The sequence below is a fragment of the Mesocricetus auratus genome, unplaced genomic scaffold, assembly GCF_017639785.1.
Source record: "Mesocricetus auratus isolate SY011 unplaced genomic scaffold, BCM_Maur_2.0 Super-Scaffold_4256, whole genome shotgun sequence".
Taxonomy (NCBI): Eukaryota; Metazoa; Chordata; class Mammalia; order Rodentia; family Cricetidae; genus Mesocricetus; species Mesocricetus auratus.
The window spans coordinates 26,078,751-26,097,327 of record NW_024429182.1 but is presented as its reverse complement, the minus strand read 5'-3'; the positions used below and the strand labels follow the sequence as shown (position 1 = coordinate 26,097,327).

Below are 18,577 nucleotides of genomic sequence, written 5' to 3'. Positions count from 1 at the left end.
TACTCTATCGGCTTACATAACACAGGCTGAGCCCCAATTTACAGAACAAGTGCAAACCCTAAATGCTTTTGAACAGCCTTTTTTTTTCTTCAGAAATTTGACTCAGAATTGATTCAGCAGCATCGAAAGGTTTACAGAAAGTCTTCCATAAAAAGCTGAAATCCAAAAATACTTAACAACTCTTCACTCTGCTTGTGATAAATATAAAAATCAAAAGCCATCCAAGCCTTTTAGCAAGTGCTCCAGTGCTAAGAGAGCTTACCCAAGGCCTGGCAGGTTACACATTTACTTCTTAGGTAATTGACCTCAGCCAAAGTGAGAGCAGTGGCCAAGTAGAAAAGCCTAACCCTTGACGACAATGTCGTTGGAGCTGCTACACACGTGCTAGAGTGGTGTACGGGAGCATGTGCTACAGCTCACTTACTGCTGACATCTCCCTACAGGCCAAGAACTGCAGGTCAGTTCCCAAGAGTTGGGAGGACGCCTTACCACAGGTCTCTGGAAACCCATCCAAGCCAGCTGCAGAACCACAACGGCCCACTAACCTGACCTGCACTGTGTCTGGATGCTAACACCAATTAACAGGATGGGGTTTTGTTTTTGTTTGTTGGAGTTTTTGTTGTTATTGTTGTTTTGTTTGTTTGTTTGTTTTTGAAACAGGGTCTGTGTATCCCTGGCTATCCTGGAACTCATTAGGTAGAGCAGACTGGTTTGTGAATTCTAGGCAAGCATTGTATCATCTGAGTATATCCCTAAACCAACAAAAACAAGGGCAAAATTAAGAGTTTCGAACGAAATATTGGAGCCCTTCAAAGTTATAACAGCACATACTCTACACAACAAATGCTCACTGAATGAGCATACTCAAGTAATTTATGCATTATCTTAGACTTTCCGTTATAGTACTTCAGTATAAAATTCTGTTAAAGATACCTCTAAACTATCAAAATACGTTAAATGATACTCATTCTGTCAAGAAAGATAAGAATGTGCAAAATGCCTCTGAAGCTTATTTTGATGAAACTAATGGAAACACACCAACTCTGGCAGTCACACATATGACAGGCATGGTACAGAACTTGTTTAGTTCCCCAGGAATTCTTAAATACAGAGGTTCTAAGTAGATTCAGTTTCTCTGGTTTTGTGCTTGGTTTTGCAACACAGTCATAGTATCTAAACTAAAGATCAGTGTGGCAAATTCCACAATCCAGGGACTCCACACTCTCGGCCAAACTCAGCACTGTACCCTAATGATTTTCAAGATAGCTCGTTCACCTGTTTCTACTGGCCTTTTTCCGGCAACCTTAAAGAAAAGGAGGAAAAACAATTATTTTCCTACTATCCCTTGCCAGGCATATAAGCATACTTCTCAAACTACAATACTTGGAAGACTGAGACAGGAGGAGTTTGGTAAGTTTGGGGGCTACATAGCAGAACCTTGTCTCAAAAATCAAATATGAAACATTTTAAAAAGGAAGGCTCAGTTAAAAAGGATAGCTCAGTTGCTAAAACACTTGTCTTACAAGTGTATGAGATCCAGGTATTTAGAACCCACAGAAAATCCAGGCATAGTGGTTCACGTTCATAATCCCAAAGACAGTTAGATAGGCCGTAGACAAGCAGATCGCTGGATCTCACTTGGCCACTTAGCCTAACTACCTGGTGCAGTTCCAGGCAAATGACAAACTGTCTCAGACAAAAGATAGAATGTGTACGATCAAGAGTGACAAGGCTATGACTTTAATGTATACACATGTTCCCTGACCTCCAATGTACACATAAAAGCATACAAACACACATGCACACTCCTACATCCATACCAAGAAAATATTGTTCTTTCTCTCTTTGAGGTCCCCAGTCCTCAATCTGTCTGTGTGCTTCAGAAACTGCTTCCTGAGATAGGGTCTTGCTAGATCTATAGACCTGGCTGGCCTAGAACCCGCTATGGAGTTCAGGCTGACCTTGAACTTGTGGCACTTTTCTTCCCTCTGCCTTGGGAGTGATGGGATTATAGACATATGCCAGCACTCTGATTTATTTCTTCATTCTTAATCTCTCTCTCAAGACAGAAATGATGAAGAAAATACTAATCATTTCCAGCCTAGTGATTTGAGAATGATCCCCATGCAGCTTTTTGGCACAATATTATTTTATTCCAAGAATGAGGTTTCAAATCTCAGACCACAAACAAATGGTTAAAAATTAATCACATACAAACAATAACAGGCACTTGCAAATAAAGTGATTCTCTGAGGACAACACAATAACCAGGCTTTTATTACTTGGTCTGTTAAGTGAGATGCCACAAGTTTTACTGTGACTAAATAGCTAAATTCATTTATCTAATTCCGTATATTACTAATTTTAGAGTAATAACAGGATACATTTTTAAAGTTTATCTTACAGAAAAATATACAAAAACATAGTAGTTGAAACAAAATGATCTGGAGATTTACTTTCATAACACCCAGTATGCAAAGAGAGAAGTTGAGCTTACAATAAAAGAAAAAAATGACCTAAGCTGCAATTACAGAAGCAGAGTGGTGAGAACTTTGCAGTTCCAAACACTCTGGTATCTAGTTTTGACTAATGGCTAATTTTTTCCTAAATGGAAAAGGATTCTGAACCCCAGCACTGTCCAAAAGTTCTTTCAAGACAAGGGAGTCACAATAGGTGATCTTTGAGACAAAATCTGAATGGTTCTTGGCTGGAGACATCCTATTTTGCCTCCCAGATCCTATTTATTGAAACAAACCGGGCCATTTCCTTTCCACTTGGCTAGAACACACTTTAATTTACCTGCCATAACAAAACAACAACAACAACAACCATGAAATAAAGATACTGTGGCCACTGCACCCTGACTCTCCAACAGCAGTTAGTCATTGCAACTCATCTCACAGGGTGGCACAAGCCTGACCAACTCCTGGGAAGTAGAGGCAAAAGAATCATGAGTCTGTGGTCATCCTTTGCTACATCCCAAGTCCGGGGCCAGCCTGTTTCCATGAGATCCTGCTTCAAATAAACCAATACCTCAGAGAGGCTGATGGGCCCAACAGAAGCCCTGTGTAAAGGTATTTAAAGGCCTACCAATTTCCAAATCACAATGAACAAGGTCCTCAAAATAATTCAAGTCATTCAAACAACAGTGAATCGTGAAATTCGTATAACTAAATCCAAAGTTGTGATTTTCCTGGAGCCGAAACTTTGGTACACACAGGTACAGAGATCTACAAGCATGAATAAACTCATTTTCTTCTTTTCCATGCCCCTCCACCCCCAGTGCATGAACAGTGAACTATATATAGCTCCTTGAACTCCTTGATCAACCAACTGAGCACCAAGCCTAACTATGTTTGAAATAGGAATCTAACAAGAAGAAAGGGACTATCACAATATGGTTCTAAATCCTCATGCCATAGTGGACCCTCAAGTGTTTCTAGAATACTTTTTCCCCAAATCAAGAATCAAAACCAGGGCCCTGCATGTGCTAGGCAGATGCCCTACCATGAGCTATGTTCTCTCATTCTTGCATTATAATTAACTTGTCGGTCTGTCTATCTGTCCATCCATCCATCCATCCATCCATCCATCTGTTTATGTTTGTTTGTTTTGAGGCAGAGCCATGCTCTGTAGCCTGGCTGGCCTGGAACTATGTTGATCGGTCCATCCTCAAATGTGCTTTACAACTGAGGATGACCCCGAATTCCTTCTGTCTTCACCTTCTGCATGTCTGCTGGGATCACAGGCATATGCTGTCACACACACACACACACACACACACACACACACACACACACACACACACACACACACACACCCCTGCCTGAATAACGTTCTTTCTTAAAAATTTTGTGCACAAGCACAGAGGTAGTACCCTGAAACCCATCTAGGTGGTGGAAGCAAGGTGATCAAGACTCAGTTCATTTTCAGCTACATAATGAATAGTTCTTGAACTGCCTGGGCCACAAAAGATCCTGTCACAAAAAGAAAAGAGGAGGAGGAGGAAGAGGTGGAAGAAGATGGGAGGGAGGGAGGGAGGGAGGGAGGGAGGGAGGGAGGGAGGGAGGGAGGGAGGGAGGGAGGGAGAGAGGGAGGGAGGGAGGGAAGGGAGGAAGGGATGGAAGGGAGGGAGGAGAAAAGGATCCCTGCTGAGTGTGGTGGTTTATACTCATAACTAATCCAAAGAGGCAGAGGCAGGAGGATTATCTTGAGTTCAAGTCCAGCCTGGGTGACATAGCCAGTTTGAGTCTAGTCTATGTTAAGAATGAAACCTTGTCTCAAAACACAAAGGAAAAAAGAATGAAGACCTCTGTTGCCTCATCTGATTTTCATCCCCAAGCACTGTGACAGAGCACAGCAGAAACGGCTGACCTTTCTTTCCTCCAGCTCTCTATGCCAAACGCCTCAGTAACCCAACTGGTTTATTGATTAATCCTCTATGGTTCTGTGCTCTGTGTCCCTTTAACTGGAGTACTGGTAAATGCATGATTGGCTTCCAGCTTGCCAATTTTCATGGTGTAAACATAACCACCATAGCCAAAACACACCGAATGCAAAATCACAAAGAAATGTGTGCACATTCCAGGCCTACCTACAGCATGAGCTGGCTTGAGCACACCACCAGGACTCCTTGTTTGTTTATGATAACCCCAAATTATGTTAATCTAATTATTATGGTATTACAACAAATACATGGTCACCTCAAAGAATAAATTTCATCTCATAGTAAAAACCTTCTGTAAGGGGCTGAACATGTAGCTCAGAAGTGTTCGCCTAGTATGCACAAGGGCCTGTGTTTGATACATGGAACATACAATCAGGAACATACAAGCCTGTAACCCCAGAGAAATTACAGGAAGAACTTCAGGCTACTCTGGCCTCATGAAATTCCATCTTGAAAAAAAAACTTTCTATCACAGGGAAAGGACACCCCACAAAGGGAAAACATGATTAACCCCTTGGCAACACTTACTTTTTTTTCTTTTATCTATTATTTTTAATTTTGATTTTATTTATTATGTTCAGGGCTTGCTATGCACCCCTCACAATTCTCCTGCCTCAGTTTCCCGCCAAGTGCTGTTATTACCAGCATGCCACCACCTTGGCCTCAAACATCTTCCGGGGACACAGGTGGTTGGAAGCAGACATGATGATGTGCATCTTCAACTACAGCTACTTGGGAGACTGGTGCTGGGGGATCTATAGTGACAACAATGCCCAGTGTCAAAAGAATAGACATACATAATTTTAAAGCATAGGTGGTTGGAGAAGCATGATAGCAAACAGACAATCAGATCCTCAATCGCACACGTGTGACTCCGCTGGTCTCTTAACTGCCAAGCAACTGCTCCAGGTTCCACCAGTTTAGAGTTGCAGGACACTGAAAATACGTCAGTAGTTGGCGCACAGGAATAAAACTGATTAGTTCCTATGAGGTCTCATCCAAGGTCACTAATCTCAGTGCCTTCTTAATCCCCTTTACATCATTCCCAAGAAGCCTTCTTTGGGTCTTGGGTTAATTCTGGCCAGTAACCAAATACAACCAATGTTGAATGACATGAGTGGATTCGGCAGATGTAAGGAGCCACAGGAAGAGTTAAGGTAATAACATAGCGATCTTAAAATAATATCTAATGGGCTGTCATATAAAAGATGGATTAGATGGATTGTGAAGGAACACGGGGTAGAAGTCATGGGAAAAAGAGGCAGAATTTGACCTAGAACATCTATATAACCACCAATAATGATAGCTAATGTGTATTGAGTGCCTGCGTTTTCTAGGAAGCCTCAATACACTGCTGACTCTCATCAAGCTTAATACTGACCAAGCCTACCCTTGCCTCTTTATCCCAGCACAGCCGATCTTGGGAGACAAAGAAATTGTTCATCCGGAGCCCTAGAGAACTTCAAATACCTGGCACTGTCTAAGCTGGCCACGGCTCACAGGTTTATACAGACACAGCCTTCCTGTATGTAGAGTTCTTGCAGGCTCAATTCCAGCAGAGACTCAAGGCCCACATGATAGCTGAGGATAACACACACCTACACATGTCCATCTCATCTGTCACCTATCAAAGGACTATAAGCCATTTTTTTAATTCCTAGAGAACAGGTACAAAAAGATGGCTCAAGAGCTAGGTGCAGCTGTTCCAAAATCTTGTTCAGTACATGAACTGCCCAACTTAGTTCATGTGGTTCTTAAAAGAACTGTGGCCTTTCTAACCCTTCTCGTCTCTTACTGAGGTTTCAGTAAGAGCAAAGGCACTGCCTTAAAAACAGTTTTGTAAGGGCTGACCAAGATGGCTCAGTGCGCAAAGGCACTTGCTGCCAAGTCTGAGGACCTGAGTTCAGTCTCTGGAAGCCATGTGACAGAAAGACAGAACCCATTCCTATGGGCCACCACAGACCTACTGTGGCATGTGTATGTAATGTAACTTACGTGTAATTTGAAAAATAGTTTAAAATTAAATAAAAATATTGTCCTGACACCAAATTAGCAGCTACATAAAATTACTTGTTTCTCTTATTCACTAAATTGCCAATATCACTCTTGGACAGGACATGCCTGCTTGATCTCGAGAGTTGTCATGGGACAATCAATGAGTGTCATATAGCCTGCTTCTAGAAACATCAAAGGGCTTTAGGAAAAATCTCCTATCAGGAGGTCATGGAAGATGGGATTGGAGGATACTCTAAAACCCAGGTCTCAAATGACCCAATGCATAAGCACATACTTTATACACATTTTCCATATTTGGTCCTCTCTCCACCTGGTAAGATAGATGCCTCTATTCCTGTAAATGAATGTGCCTCTGAGAACTTTGGACCTTACCCAAGTCTACATCTGCAAGTTAGGGGAGAATTGGAGTCTGAATGCAGAGCTGATCTTTCCAAAGCTTTCTCTCTATAGAACACTTACCTTCTGGAACTCCACAAGATTCCTGCCCAGCACAGTCAACACCCCGTGTGTTCAGTTTCTTCATCTGTAGACAACTGTAGCCCTCACCTCATAGGACACCATACAAAGGGTCCACTTAACACACAGAAAGTTGGGTGCTCCTTAACGTAGGCTATTGTTACTTCCACAGACATGGGTAAACTTACTGCCAAAGTTGTACAGACTGCAGGCACCTATCTGTTTCTAGTTTTACAGAACTGGTTCCTATTCCCAATGAAATGACAGGCTCATCGTGACAGGTTTAAATCATGGACTTGACAATCTCTACCTACATGTCTTCAGGTTACTTCACTCCTCTGAGCCTCTCCCCACCTACAAAATGGAGAACGTGCATGTACTTTTGTAAAAGCAAACTTGGAACAAAAGCACGCAGCTCTTACTCAATAATGGCTACCCCCAGGCGTCCACAGACTCTCTCCAAATGACAGAGCAGTCACAGTGGCCAGGATCATGATTTCTGAAGTCATCCTAAACAATAACATTTTCTCGCCCCTTTGAATCATCCAATACTTTCAAATATATTCTCAGGGAGAAGAACATACTCATAAGTATCCATTCAACTTGAGGCATCTGAAAGATGCCAGAAATTAAGTAATGACACCAAGCTTGACAACTGTACTATATAGAAAAAAAAATTACTCAAATGTCACACCCTGACACTGGTATGTGAGTGGTGCAGGGTGGCATGTAAAGACTGGACAACTGGCAGAAGTGACTTTTCTCCTTTACCATGCGGTTTCCAGAGACTGGCCATGAGCCACTAGGCTTGGAGGCCAAGCCATCTCATCCTAGGCCTTAAGTTTCAGTCTATTTGGAACATAATCAGCAAGCCTAAAGCTGGACATGACATTACAAGCCTATAATCCCAGCCACTGGGAGAAAGAGGCTGGAAGAACACAAGGACAAGACCAGCCTGTTCTACAGAGGAAGTTCAAGGCCTGGGCTAGGAAAATTCATCAAGGAACAGAGAGGCAATGACAATTTGACCAGGTCCCTCAAGGTAGCTCCTGCTTACATTTCCTAAGTGAATCTGCACTAGTTCTTGTATGTCTAGAATGACTATGACTAAAGAAGAAAAGAGAGACAGATATATATGTAATCTGCAGATAACCAGAAAACTCTCCCTATTTCTTTTCATGCTGACTTTTCTGATTGGCCAATTTAAAGGTAAAGCCTGAGTGTCCGTCCGAGCACAGTAACTCAATTTTAAAACTTTAGGTCCTGTACTTTCACAATTACAGCTAAAACTGACCACAGATTTTGTTTTCTTCAAGTTTGTACCCATGTTAATACGTAACGGATTCATCCACTTTCTGCCGCCAGAATGTTCTCTTTGAATGAAAGAAGAAATCGGAACCCTTTACCAGAAAGCCTCCAGCTTGGATCACCTGTAACTCCTGACTGCTACCATGCAATGGAAGGAAGGGGGCCTACCTTCCATACTGACTATCGTGTGCCCACTTACCACCTAAGTATTCAAGACTCTTTCCACAGATGCTGTGTCTCTCATATCTAAAATCACTAGGATTTCTCTTCCTTTTCTCCCTAAGTTCATCCTTTCTTCCTTCCTTCCTTTCTTCTTCTTCTCCTCCTCCCCCTACTCCTCTTCTTTTTTAAAGACAAAATCTCCCCATAGCTCAGGATGGCCTGGAACTCCCTACATAACCCAAGCTAACCTGAATCTTTAGATCTTTCTGCTCTTCCTCCTGAGTGCTGGGATTATGGATAAAGTGCTGCCACATAAACCTAACATAGACACACATAGACCTAAACACACACCTAATACACACACACACACACCCTAACACAATACACACCTCACACATATATACACACCTCTCACACTTACACACACACACACTCATGCACACACACACTTTTTAAAAATTATCAGTGAGTAGGGATACAACTCAGTTGGTAGAGTGCTTGCCTAAGAATGAACAAAACCCTAAAATTCAATCTATAGCTTTGAATTAAAATTAGGCATGGTGAGCCAGGCGGTGGTGGCGCACACCTTTAATCCCAGCACTCAGGAATCAGAGGCAGGTGGATCTCTCTAAGTTCCAGGTCAGCCTAGTCTACAGAGCGAGTTCCAGGACAGGCTCTAAAGCTACAGAGAAACCCATTCTTGAAAAGCAAACAAACAAAAACTAGGCATGGCAGTTATCTCTCCACCCGAGGTGGAGACAGGAGGATCAGAAGGTTGGGGCAGGAGAGATGGCTCAGCAGTTAGGAGCAGTGGCTACTCTTGGAGAGGATCAGTGTTCAAGTCTCAGCACTCACGGAGCAGCTTCAAATTATCTATGACTCCAGTCCCAGGTAATACAACACACTCTTTTGGTCTCTGCAGATCTCAGTCACATATGTGGTGCACACACATACATGCAGGCAAAATACCCACAATATAATAAATAAATAGATGCCTGAAGGTCATCCCCAGTTTAGACAGTGAATCTGAGGACAAGTTGGGATCCCGAGGTTCTGCTTCAATCAACAGCAACTAAACAAACAGGCCAACAAAAAACAAGGTGGTAGGCCCAGCACAGTGGTGCATGTCTGGAATCTCAGCATTTAGGAGGCTCAGCCAGGACACTTGCCATGAATTCTAGGAGATCCTGAACCATGTAGTGAGTTCCAGCCAGCCTAGACTATATGTTTCACAAAGAGACAGACAGAAAACCCAACAACAATAAGATAATATCAAAGTCTTAATTTGGTAACATTCAAAATCACTCCTAAAATGTAACTTTTGTAGGGACACACCTGCAATACCAACTATTGGGCCAGGCATTGGTGGCGCACGCCTTTAATCCCAGCACTCGGGAGGCAGAGGCAGGTGGATCTCTGTGAGTTTGAGGCCAGCCTGGTCTATAGGGCGACTTCCAGGACAGCCTCCAAAACAATACAGAGAAGCCCTGTCTCAAAAAATAAAACAAAAAACAATACCAACTGTCTGCAGGCTGAGGCAAGAGTCAAGAGACAGAGAGCATAGTGTGGACTACAAGGCTGGCCAGGTTTAAACAAATAGCATAAAATATAAATGTCGTATGTGTTTTTACTTTGCTTTACTGAGACAGAATGGTATGTATCCAATTCACTATGCAGCCAAGGATAATTTTGAACTCCTGATCCTCTAGCTTCTACTTCCCATGTGACAGGATGGGATAGCATGCAAGCTTGGGATAACTGCTGGAAACGGAGCTGGGGGTTTGGTTCCTCCATAGTCAGGTACTCTATATCCCTACTCTTAGATTTCCAAAACCCAAACCAAACCACCAACAAAAACAGAACTAGCCGGGCGGTAGTGGCGCACGCCTTTAATTCCAGCACTCGGGAGGCAGAGGCAGGCGGATCTCTGTGAGTTCGAGGCCAGGCTGGACCGACAGCCTCGAAAACAATACAGAGAAACCCTGTCTCGAAAAAACAAAAAAAAAAAAAACAAAAAAAAAAAAAACAGAACTATGTTACTATGTGGGGGTAGTATATGGTGTGTGTGTTACATATTTATTATTTGTACCTTAGTTTGTGAATGTGTACATATACAGGTGCACACGTGCCCTACTATGGGTGTAGAGGTCAGAGGACAACTTGCAGGGGCTGGTTCTCTCCTACTATTAGAGGTCACCAGGCTTTACTTGCTAGCCAGTACCACATCGAGAACACTATTTTCTGAGTGATGGACCATGGGCACTTTTTTCTGCTGTTTTCCAACATTTTTGCTGTTTTTTTTTTTCTTTTTCTTTTTGCTGTTATTTTTTTAATTATTATTTTGGTTTTCTTGGGGTGGGGGCAGGGTTTCTCTGTGTAATAGTCCTGGCTGTCCTAGAACTCATTTGGTAGACCAGGCTGTCCTGAAACTCACTGAGATCCGCCTGCCTCGGCCTCCAGAGTACTGGGATTAATGCCACCGCCTGGCATTTTGTAGGAAAGAAAAACCAGTATGGGATTGGGGGTACTGTAACTAGTAAAATGCAGTCTTTTACTGAGGCCTGTGTTGCTTTCTCAAAGGAATTTAGCCTGAGGCAGCACCTGCTGCTCCATTGCCTGTCCTGAGACTCATGCTGGCCAAAGGCTTATCGACAACAGCTGGCAGGTAAGAGGGAGTACACATTGTCTTCTGTCAAACTCACAGGAGCTCAACATGGTCTGATTACCTTCTTCCTTTCACTCATCCTGAAACACAAAGGTTGAGGGCTAGCTCTGATCACACAGCTGAAATTCAAATCCAAGTCACCTGGATGGAGGGAGGGGTGAATTTATACAACTTCAAATGCATCAGGCGCTTCTAGAACCTTGGAACGATACTCATTTCCAAACTTCAGTAAATGCGTTGACCACCCCCAGCACTCTCACAAACCACACACACACACACACACACACACACACACACACACGCGCACACGCGCACACACGCACACGCACGCGCGCACACACACACACACACACACACACACACACACACACACACACACACACACACACACGCACACACCCCAGAACATAATGAAATGCTCACTCATATGGCAGACCAGGCAACTTGTACAGAGGTCACGTAGCAAGATTTGTCATCTCTGAAACATCATGGAAGTATTAGAAACAACATCTAGTTCAACTCCAGCATTCCAAGAGCACTGGTACTATAGCTGATCTCATGACTGTTCAGTAGCATGGGCAGACAAAATAACTAAGGAAACCCAGTAAAGAAGTTGATCTTAGAAAAGTTCTCCAGGGAGTAAGCAAGGTAGAGTAACATTTAGATGAGCAGTAAATGGACAACATTCTCCTTTCCTTATTTAGTAAAACCAGCAAGCAATTGATCTGACTTTTGGAGAGTGCTGGGATTGAATCCCTGGGGGTTGGAAATGCTGGACAGGTACATCTTCCTCTGCTGAGCTATCATTTCAGCCTCCTGGCTTGATTTCTAGATTAGAAATCAAGATACTGAGTTCAAACTCTTGTTTTGTTTTGTTTTGTTTTTTATGGGGGGGGGTGGTTGTGTGTTTTGTTTAATTTAAATGTACACGTGTCTGTGGTGTGTGTGTAGGTGTCCTTACAGACCACAAGAGGGTGTCAGATCCCACAGGGCTAGAGTTACAAACAGTAGTGAGCCTCCTTATGTGAGTGCTAGAATCCAAACCCTGATCTCCTGGGAAAGCAGCACGAACTCTTAAGTGCCAAGCCATCTCACTTGTGCTAAACCTAGTTTTTAAGTAAGGCATTTTGGTAGTGAACTATACAGGGGTACCCCCTTAGGGCATGTACAATTTACTTCAGAACTGTGTGTTCAGGGCTCCAGAGACAGCTCAGGAGTTAAGAACATTAGCTGCCCTTGCAGAGGACATAGGTTTGGATCCAGCACCTCAATGGTGGCTCGCAAGTACTTCGCCTTCTGTGCCAGGGTATTCGACACCTTCTCTTCTTTTTTTTTTTGTTTGTTTTTTTGTTTTTTGTTTTACGAGACAGGGTTTCTCTGTATTGGAGGCTGTCGGTCCAGCCTGGCCTCAAACTCACAGAGATCCACCTGCCTCTGCCTCCTGAGTGCTGGGATTAAAGGCGTGTGCCACCAACGCCCGGCCCTTCTCTTACTTCTGATGGCGATAGGCACGCATGTGGTACAGAGATATATACGTAGGCAAAACATTCATACACATAATTTTTTTAAAAACTTAATGTGGTGATTGAATCTAAGAAAATTAAATAGTATAGGATAATGAAAAACGAGTTTTGATTCAGTCCTTTAAAAAACTGTAGATAAGTCAGGCTGGTGGCAAACACCTTTAATCCCAGCACTCCAAAGGCAGACCCAGATGGATCTTTGCAACTAGCTTGTTCCCAGGATGCTACATAGTGAGAGACCCTGACTCAAAATACAAACAAAAAGTTGTAAATAAGCCAAGTGTGGTGGTTAACTGTAGAGACTGGAGGGTCAACGAGTCCAAGTTTATTCTCGGCTACACTTAAGAGTTTGAGGCCGCTTTTCCTGTGAGCCGACTGAGGTGACCTGTGAAGATAGCTCTCTTCACCCAGAAAACCCTACCAAATCATGCAAATCAAGAGGATCAAATCTTCAGGTTCACCTGTGAAACTGCTCAGGTCACTGAGGGTACGCATATCTGAAGAGCCATCAAATATATGAAAGATGTCACTTTAAATAAGCAATATGTGCCCGTTCCGGTGGTATAATAGTGGAGTTGGCAGCTGTACCCAAGCTGGACACAGGGTCCGTGGCCAAAACACAGTGCTGAATTTTTGCTGCACATGCTTACAAATGCAGAGAGTCGTGCTGAACTGAAGGGTTTAGATGTAGATTCTCTAGCCATTGAACAGTTAGGTGAACAAAGCACCTAAGAGGCGCCCACGAACTTGCAAAGCTCATTAACCTGGACATGCGCTCCCCCGCCCCACTGAGATGATCCTCACTGAAAAGGAAGATACAGTGCCAAAGCCAGATGAGGAAGTTGCACAGAAGAAAAAGAGAAACTGAAGAAACAAAAATGTATGGCATGGGAATAAATTCAGCATAAAATAAATGAAGATGAAAGTTAAAAAAGAAAAAGAGTTGGAGGCCAGCGTGGGCTATAGGAGATCCTAAGTGGGGGCAAAAGGTAAATAAATAACTTTAACTGAATTTATAAATGCAAAAATTATTACAAGTTTTTACTTTTTTGTAAGAAACACAAGCCCCTTGACTTCTGACACAAAGCACACAGGCAGGTTACATTTTCTTGTATTAAAAAAAAATCCCTATGGCTTTGTAAGCATAGGAAAGGCTTAGATTAGTTGTCCTCTTTCTTCAAATCACTACTAGATAACGTATTTTCAATTCTTCAGAAAGTAACTTAAGAAGTGCAGAGTAAGGCATGATGATACATACAGTCCTGTGATCCTAGCCCTCGGGAGGCTGAGGCATGAGGAATAGCAAGAGTTACAGGCCAGCCTGGGGCTGGATCACAAAACCGGGTCTCAGAAACACCAGAGAGACAGCTCAGCAGTAAGGGCTCCTGTGTGCATCAGTTTGATGACCCGAGTTTGATCACGGGAGCCCACAGGTTGGAAGAACAGACCATCGTTCTCTGACCTCCTCGACTGCTGTGGCACGCTCACACCCACACATCCACCACCACAGAAAGAAAAAGATGATTTAAACCAGCAACTCTGCCTCTCTGCCTCCAACTAACTCACTACACAGATCAGGTTGGTCTCAAGCTGCAGTCTCCTTACTCACTCCCTAGCGTTGGGATCATAGGTCTGTGACAACAGTTCTACCTAGCTCTTTTTCTTTATTATTGGAGTCTAAGCTATTGTCACTGAAAACATCTTTAAGATATGGAAGTCAGAGAAATAACTAAGATGTGGCTTCCCAGAAGTAAAACAAATGAAAAAGACATAGGTACCAGTCAATATGAAGTTCATAAAATCATTTTCCAAGAACTATAAAAAAGTATGTAAAAACTCAGACACTGAATAACTATCTTACAGCCACAGCTGAATCAAACCTGCTGTATAGTTCCCAAATTCCACACACACCTACAAAATGCATGCACTGGATACACCCGCAGTCATGTTTAAACCTTTTCCAAAGTTTTAGAAAGTAGAGCACTGCAGAAAAGCTATGAAAGGAAATAAAATCATGAACAAGGGCTGAAGGAGTTATGCTGTTTGCCAAAGATCAAACTTTTACAGAAACTAAAGCCCAATCTAGTCATTTCCCAACACCAAGCAGTAATTCATATGCACAAAGTACACGTTTGGATGCGTTCAGTTTACCGGGCACTCTACTTACTCTGCTTTTTGCCATTTATAAGCTTCATTAAAGACAGTCACAAAGAGGTAACCAGTTGAGTGGAGTTAGGCTCAGATTTTTACAAAAAAAAAAAAAAGTCTAAACTCTACCTACAAACTGACATCCCAGAATGCCAGGTGGGGAAGGTACCCTTTAAAATCTACTATTATATATACCAGGCCTCGGATTGTGAAACCACGCACTTTTGGAGCTGTACAATTACAAACACTCAACTCTACCCACTCCAGAAATAAAAAAATAAATAAATAAAATAATCCACCTGCAGGCCTCATTGGTCCACACAGTTCCGGCCCACATGGTGTCAGTGGGTGTTTCCTTCTACACAGGCCGTCTCACTGGCTGTGTAGAAACACTGTTTAATAGGCTGTGATTTGGGGGACTGTCAAACTCCACGCCTCCAGACTTAAGCTTGCCAATGGGCCCGAGATACTGGCGGTTTACTCTGCGACTCAAAGGGCAAGCTTGCTAGCCTGCGATGCAAACACCAAAAGATGTGCTCGGAGAAAGGGAGCAGTGAGCCGGGCTGTGCCAGTCCGCTCCATCCCTAGTCCCAGACCCAAGATCAGTCAGGTGCATGCTCCCGGCCACCAATAAAAGCCGGCAGAGCGTCCGCCTTTTCTCTACTGTGACCGAGGGAGCAGCCACAGCCAGTGTCAGGCGGACAGGACTAGCCTGGAGCCACCGCCGGCCACCACCTTCAGAGCTCGGCGCCTCTACAGAGGCTGCAATCCCGAGCGGGCGCTTGGCCGCCCCCTCAAGCGCGGACACGGCTGCTCCCCTCCCGTCGGGACTTACGCGGCCTGTTCTTCCTCCCGGAGTCCATCCTCCTCCGCAGCCGGCATTTCTTGGCTGGCGAGTCATGTTGGGAGAACAGCGGCTGCGGCTGCAGCTCGGACGAGAGCTGGCAGCGTGCGGGAGGCGGGTCGCGGCTGGAGGCGGGCGGCGGGTGGAAGCCGTTGTGCAGCAGCCCGTTCACCACGGCGGCCGCGGCGCCCTCGGGGGCCCCCGGGGACTGCAGGGCCGCGAGCTCGTGCTGCGCGCCGCGGTCGCCCATGTCCGGGGCTGGCGGGGCGCTGCGCGGGCTCCGGCTCGGGCGGCCTCGCTGGAGGTCACGGTCGGGCGTCCTCCTGTCCTCCGATCCTCCCTGCGGCGGCTTGCTATCCGGCAACCTTAGCGCCGCCGCGGCCCGGGGCTGGCGGCCCGGGCGCTCCTCCCCTCCTCCCGCCGGCGTCCCCGTGTCTTCGGCGGCCAGGCCTCCGCGCGCCGCCGGACTGGCTGCTCCCGCCCGCAGCATGTCGGCCTCGCGCGCCACCCCGGGAACCTCCGCGGACCCCGGCCGGGGCGCCCGCCTCCCCCTCATGCCGAGGCCGAGCCACTTCAAATGCGGCTTCCTCGCCTCCCAGACCTGTCCCCGCCACTGAGCATGCCCAGTCCTGCCCGCCACCGCCACCGACGAGTTTTAACGTGCGGAATGAAGTTCTCAGGGTTTGCGAAGAGGAGATAGGCGGATCGTGCTTTGTGTGGCGGAGCGAGCCTAAAGGGTACTGGGTGAGGTAGGCACGGAGACAGCCAGAAGCCTCGGGAGGAATGCTGGAGGAAGCCAAATATTTGCAGAGGTTTCAGGTTTGCTAATCCTATCCCCAGTGGGCTAGTTACCTTCACAAGGTCACTCATGCCTACGCCCCCGCCCCCAAAAGTGTGTGTGCCGGCGCGCGTGCGTTAATGTGGCCAGACTACTCCGAGGTCTGAAGGGAGGGAAGAGAACAATTATTTATAGAAAGGTAGGCAGCCTTGGAGAAGGACGGGAGTGAAATTCCTTGGCTGGCACACGCACACAAACAGCATGTGTTCTCGGGTTAGTCGCCTTTTGCAGAGAGGAAACCTAGGAATGCAGTGTAAGGATAGTGCAGGGCAAAACCAGGCAGGAATAACTGGTGCCGGAAGAGACCAAGTAAACGGAAACGACCCCAAACTGTAAAAAGCACATTCCTCACCCCAAAAAGACCCCTCGCCCAGAGAAGACCGAGGACAACGTCCTATCCTGTTGTTTACGGAGTAAAAAGTTCCCCCCTGGCTGTTAGGGGAACCAGCACCACGAGCTCTGGAGCTAAACCTCAGTGTGGAGTCCTAGTGTCACTGCGAGAAAGACAATTTCTGTACTGAACACACCTGTAATAGGCAACCAGAGTGGAGGTGCTCAGCAGGCAGGACACACTTGGGCGGGACACACGTGTTGGTGATATCGTGAGGCCTCAGCTTTTATACCTGTCTAAAAGGGGCTCTTATTTGTCACAAAAGCACCTAGTCAACATTGGCACATAATAAATACTCACAAGGGGTCTTGTGTAAAATTAAAGTCAGGCTTGGGAAATAACTCAGTAGTGAAGGGTCCAGGAATATAGAAATATACGCCAGCTTTTTTTTTTCCCGCAAAGTGTGTTTGGGTTTGCAATTTTATATTTCTATATTCTGGTACCCTTCAGTAATAGGATGCTTCCTAGTACTGGGTTCTGTCCCCCACAAAAGAGTAGAGAGAAGTTTAAAACCGCGGGCTGAGTCCAGATGGAAGCCCCTCTCTTAAGTTCCCCATCACCAAGCTAAAACTGAACTATCTGACCCTCTGAAAATCTCTATTCAAGTTCCTAAACAAGCCAGCTTCAACAATGTGAACTTCTCTCTACCTTAATCCTCCAAAAGTGACCTGTGGTTAACCTACCTGTCCCTTGAACTTAATCTTCCAGGGGTCCAAAACTGCCATTAACTGTACCCAGGGTTTATATGTTGATTTGAGGATTTATTTTTTCCAGCAGAGCACTTTCCAAAATCACATTTTCAAAATGAATGAGTCTACTCGGTTCTTTCCACTTGTTTTTTTTTTTTTGTTTCAGGCAAGCAAATTGAGGTACAGAGAAATAACTCAGGTTAAGAACAAAGCTAGAACTCAGCTATCTTCTCTGCTTCCTGGAGTTTATATTAAGTAATCAAGCCCCTGCCCAACTGCAACTTTCAAATCTGTTCCTTGACAACTTACTCCTTCAGGCTATCATCTCTCCCTACTCCTATACCGGTTCATACCTCCTAATTCTGGCTATAAAATACACGTATCTTACCTGGTGACACAGGCCTGCGATCCCAGCTACTCAGGAGGCTAAGGGAGAGAGACCTCAAGTGCAAGGCCTGCCTTAGCTACTTAGTCAGTTGAAGCCAGCTTTTAAAACTTGATGGAAGCCTGACTCAAAATCAAAGTGAGAGCTTTGGCTAGCAAAGCATGTGCAAGGTTCTAGGCTCAGTCCTTAGTACTGTTAGAATTAAAAGGCACACCTTCCCTGGGTTTCAGATGGCCACACTATTGGGTTACCACTGCATCGCTATAAAGATGCAGTGAGTTAATATAAATGTGTATGACTGAACTGGCACAGTCACATCTCATTTGATCGCCATTTCTCCCCACTGCTCGGCACACTGCGTTAAGGCAGATGACTCTCCATCACTGTATCTCCAGGACGCTCTGGGTAATCAGTGACTCTGGTCTTAGGGGTTCGCACTTTGTTCAGTGAATTTGCTAAAAGCCCCCATTGCCACTTCTCCATATTCAAATTCTCACAGACTCAAACTGGGTTGATTAGCACTGCAGTAACTTCAAGGACACATCCTCCAGCTGGATTCCCAGGCATAGCAAGGGAGGCCCAAGCCAAATGGCTCAGACTCAGACAGGGCAAAAGTCCCGGTACAGAATGTCCCTCACCTGCTTCCCTTTCAGCTAGTGCCCTGGTTACAGCCCCGCCTGGGGGAAGCCAGGTGACATCCCACAG

At 45.0% G+C, this 18,577-nt stretch overlaps 1 protein-coding gene across 3 annotated transcripts in view; it reads right to left on the bottom strand.

Moving 5' to 3' along the window:
- Pank1 (pantothenate kinase 1) overlaps positions 1–16,441 on the bottom strand; it is a 61,548-nt gene extending 45,107 nt beyond the window's left edge. Inside the window, exon 1 of one of the 3 annotated variants that reach the window (XM_040745222.1) lies at positions 15,561–16,441. In XM_040745222.1, coding sequence (XP_040601156.1) covers positions 15,561–16,125 — 565 coding nt within the window. In that variant the 5' untranslated portion in view covers positions 16,126–16,441. Of the gene's footprint in view, positions 1–14,744; positions 14,878–15,560 lie in introns of those variants that run through there. The other 2 variants (XM_040745219.1, XM_040745228.1) reach the window with 2 other exon arrangements.
- Between the last annotated feature and the right edge of the window lie 2,136 nt (positions 16,442–18,577).